At 37.0% G+C, this 3,669-nt stretch overlaps 1 protein-coding gene and 1 pseudogene across 1 annotated transcript in view; one reads left to right on the top strand and one right to left on the bottom strand.

Annotated features, from left to right (window-relative positions):
* The window catches only part of LOC104787660, a 4,456-nt pseudogene extending 3,666 nt beyond the window's left edge, over nucleotides 1-790 (top strand).
* The window catches only part of LOC104789615 (importin subunit alpha-1-like), a 3,202-nt gene continuing 974 nt past the window's right edge, over nucleotides 1,442-3,669 (bottom strand). Inside the window, exon 2 of the mRNA XM_010515288.1 lies at nucleotides 1,442-2,332. Within this exon, the coding sequence (XP_010513590.1) occupies nucleotides 1,442-2,332 (891 nt within the window). The remainder of the gene's footprint in view (nucleotides 2,333-3,669) is intronic.

The following is a 3,669-nucleotide window of genomic DNA, read 5'->3' as shown; positions in this document are numbered from 1 at the left end:
TTATACTGTATTTGCTAGCATGCATAGACTAACAGTTTTCTCCTGTGCAGACAAAGAGCTGCTAGTAAAGCCCAAGGGGATGGTGCAAGGAAGAATCGGCACAGAGATCGTTCAAATCGAGCGCTTCCAGCTCCTGAAGCTAATGCAGAACTTCAGTCAAATGTCGATGTATGTCCCTCCCAACTGTTTTCTTTTCAATAACATATCTTCTTTTCTACATTTATTCCTGTAGCTCGAATCAGGTTGCTTCTAGGCAAGTACTGTTGTTATAGATAGGTTTTGGTGTATATACTTGTGCATTTAGGCTGTTGTCTATGTTAGGAAGTGAACTGAGTAATGGTTTTTGTTATACCACCAATGCTTATGTTTTTAGGAAAGCAAAATCTTCACTAATGTTCTGCTTCTGGCATATCTACAAATACACACACACACACACAAAGACTGATCCGTTTATTATCTTTTGTATATTTTGACTCTAAACAGCAGAGAAGGAGATTAATTACACACGCAAATGCAAAGAGCAAAAGCGAGAAGTTTCCGCCACCGCACCAAGATGGTGGAGCAATGGGCCTACCATTAGGTGCCTCACAGCATATAGACCCGACATTTGTGCCACGAGACATGGTCCCATCCTTCACATCATCTTCTTTCAATTTTTCCAAAGACGAACCACCAACGCAAGCAAGTCCAGACGTGGTCAGGTCCTCTGGGTCATCCAATCACAGGCGTTTCAAGAAAGAAGAAAGATAACACTAAAAGCAGCAAAGGAAAGAGAGCAGTCGTGGCTTGAGAAGAAAGTGTTTACTACTACTTCATGTATAACAATGTAAGTGTTTAATCTCTATTCTTTGTGGCTTCCCGAAGAGAAAAAATGTTCTATTCTTTTCAAAATTTGCGTAGACTGTCATGTATTTGTAACTATATATTTATTATATATATATATATATACACTACTTCTTTTGTTGTTATTAGTTTAAAAATATATCAATCTGTTCTTAACACTAGATATTTGACTTTGTTTTTCGCTTTTCTGCCTTGAGTCGTGATGTTAACGAGTAGACGCAGTCATATTTGCGTTTTCAGATGCACTTGTTTGTAAGGTTTATGGTTTCCACTGCATTTTTGCATTTAGGAATGTTTAACTTTTGTGTTATCGCTGTGGTTAGACTCATTTGTTCAACTTTATTGAAAGAAATCCATTACAAGTTTTATCGCAACGAGTTGACAACAAAAAACTACGATGTGGTAATTATTAAAATATACTGTCTAAATTTTAAACAAGTTTAAAGTCACCAAAAACAGAGTAAAAGAAAATAGATCAAAGCAAACTGGCATCTTATCATTACAGGAACAATCCTATATACAGTAGCTATATTTTTTTCTTTGAAAGATACTTTATTCCAATCCTATGCCCAAACTACGAGCTTCTTATTCCATTCCTTCAGTTGAAGTTGAATCCCTCAGGAGATTGTTGTGTTCCCTCATCTTCTTCAAGCCAGTATGTCTCCATAATTCTTAGAGCCTTGTCATAAATCTCACTGTTGTCATGATGGTTCTGAAGGTCCTCCATCTTGTCTAGCCCTCCTGCATCATCAATCAGCTCAGCGTAATGGTTCATGTCCCCTGTATTACCCAACTTCTTCTCTTCCTCTCCCACTTTCAAAATGTTTTCCAATGTTTTAAGGCAGAGAATTAGGATTTCTGGATCTAGACATCTTAGGAGATCGCATAACGGTTTTATACATCCTTGTTCTACAAGGTATTTGATCTGATCATGAGAACCTGAAGCTGCATTTGAAATAGCCCACGCAGCTTCTTTCTTAATGTCAAATTCAGCACATTGAAGCAGCTTGACCAAGGGGGCAATCAAATTAGCCTCTAATACAACCTGGATCTGTTCTTTGGTTCCCGCTGTGATGTTTGAAATCGTCCAACAAGTTTGCTTTTTAATGCTTTTCTTATAGTTTTGAGTTAGAAGGTTGGCAAGACAAGGCAGAGCACCACTATTGATCACAAATTGTGTTTGTAGATCATCTCCACGTACTATATTTCCAACCGTGCGAAGCGCAGGAGTTAGCACTGATATAGAAGGATGGAGGAGAAGTTCAACAAGTCTTGGGACAACACCGGCGTCGATGACTGGCTGGATTTTGTCATTGGTCTCTTTAGAGATGTAAAAGAGAGCCCAACAAGCATCTGTCAAGACTTGTTCATCGGTAGAATGAATTAATCGTCCAAGGGCTTGAAGCGCCTCGGGATTCACCTGGCCACCACCACGACACAGGTTTGACAAGGTCCATGTGACTTCTCTAAGCATAGAAAATTTGGTATGCTCATTAGAGCATCATTAGTAGGGGTACTCTCTAAGTTACTCTCAAATTATTTAAACATATAATTAATATTAATTTAAGTGAAGTAACCCTAAGAGTATTTTTGCAAAATCATTCTTTTACTAGAGAACCAAAAAAGGGTTGCTCATTCTTAAACATATTTTACAAGTTTTGTATGTTCTTTAAACTATGTAATGTCAAAGGAAAAGAATGAAAAAAAAAACTGTTTCCCAAGTTTACATGTTGTAGCAGCCTTGGCACTTCACATCCTACATTAAAGTAAACAACAAACGAAACAACAATTAGACAGGTAAATGAAAATCAGACTGGTAAATGGTAGAGAAAGAATCATGCTTTTACGGGTGTTTAGAGATGATCACAGATTGCTTTTGTGAAATCTGTTGTGATTGAGGAGCCTCCTAGATCAACTGTTCTATACTTTCCCTCGGCTATTGTGTTGATGATGGCGCTGTGGATCTGCTCTGCTTGTTTGTTGAGTTTCAGATGCCGCAGCATCATCAATCCACTAAGTAAAGCTGTCGGGTTCGCCAGGTTCTATACAACACCATAAAAGACAAAACATCATACTTTGGATAATTAGCTTAGGATTGAATCAAGTCTTGACTTTCAAACATTGGGCTGATAAATCTAAATCCAATATGTTTGAAACTTGATGTGTAGATCAGACTCGTTAATCCTAAATACTTTATTGGCCAGTTATTAACATCATTCAAGTAACGATGATCCAACCAGAACCGTTCTACAATATAAACTAGACAGTAATCCAATCTACAATGAAAGTCTCAGCATCTGAATGTTCTACCAAGAAAATGAAGAGAAAGAGGTGACAAATCTTCTCTCAGGAGCACAAGTTATATCATACTAAGTTTATAGATAACAGTCAGACTAAACTCACTTAGTTTGTTTCACTACTTTTGATAACGAAAACGCAGAACCATATAAGATTTCTTATCATGGTTTCGAGGCAGAACAATATAGGAAGAAAAACCATTTGTGCTAATCTTTCCTTCTTTCCTTCTCAACAAACACAAACAGAACAACATAAACAAACACTAAACAGTTGGGATCGGTTCTGATCAGAACAACATACATAAACACTAAACACTCTACTAATCTTACACAAACACAAACATAAGATAACAAGAACATAAAAAGCTACTCATTCATAAAAACGATATCATACAATCAGAGTAATTTAACCGTAACCCTCAATCCTCCAAAACAAAATTTCAAAAGCAAGTGAATATCAATTTAATCTCAAAAGCAATGAATCAACGCCTAATAAGTTAAATCGACAGAAAACTTTCCTCCACCGTCA

The sequence above is a fragment of the Camelina sativa genome, chromosome 5 (genome assembly GCF_000633955.1).
Source record: "Camelina sativa cultivar DH55 chromosome 5, Cs, whole genome shotgun sequence".
Taxonomy (NCBI): Eukaryota; Viridiplantae; Streptophyta; class Magnoliopsida; order Brassicales; family Brassicaceae; genus Camelina; species Camelina sativa.
The sequence above is the reverse complement of the archived record's forward strand: the minus strand, read 5'-3'. Positions and strand labels throughout refer to the sequence as shown.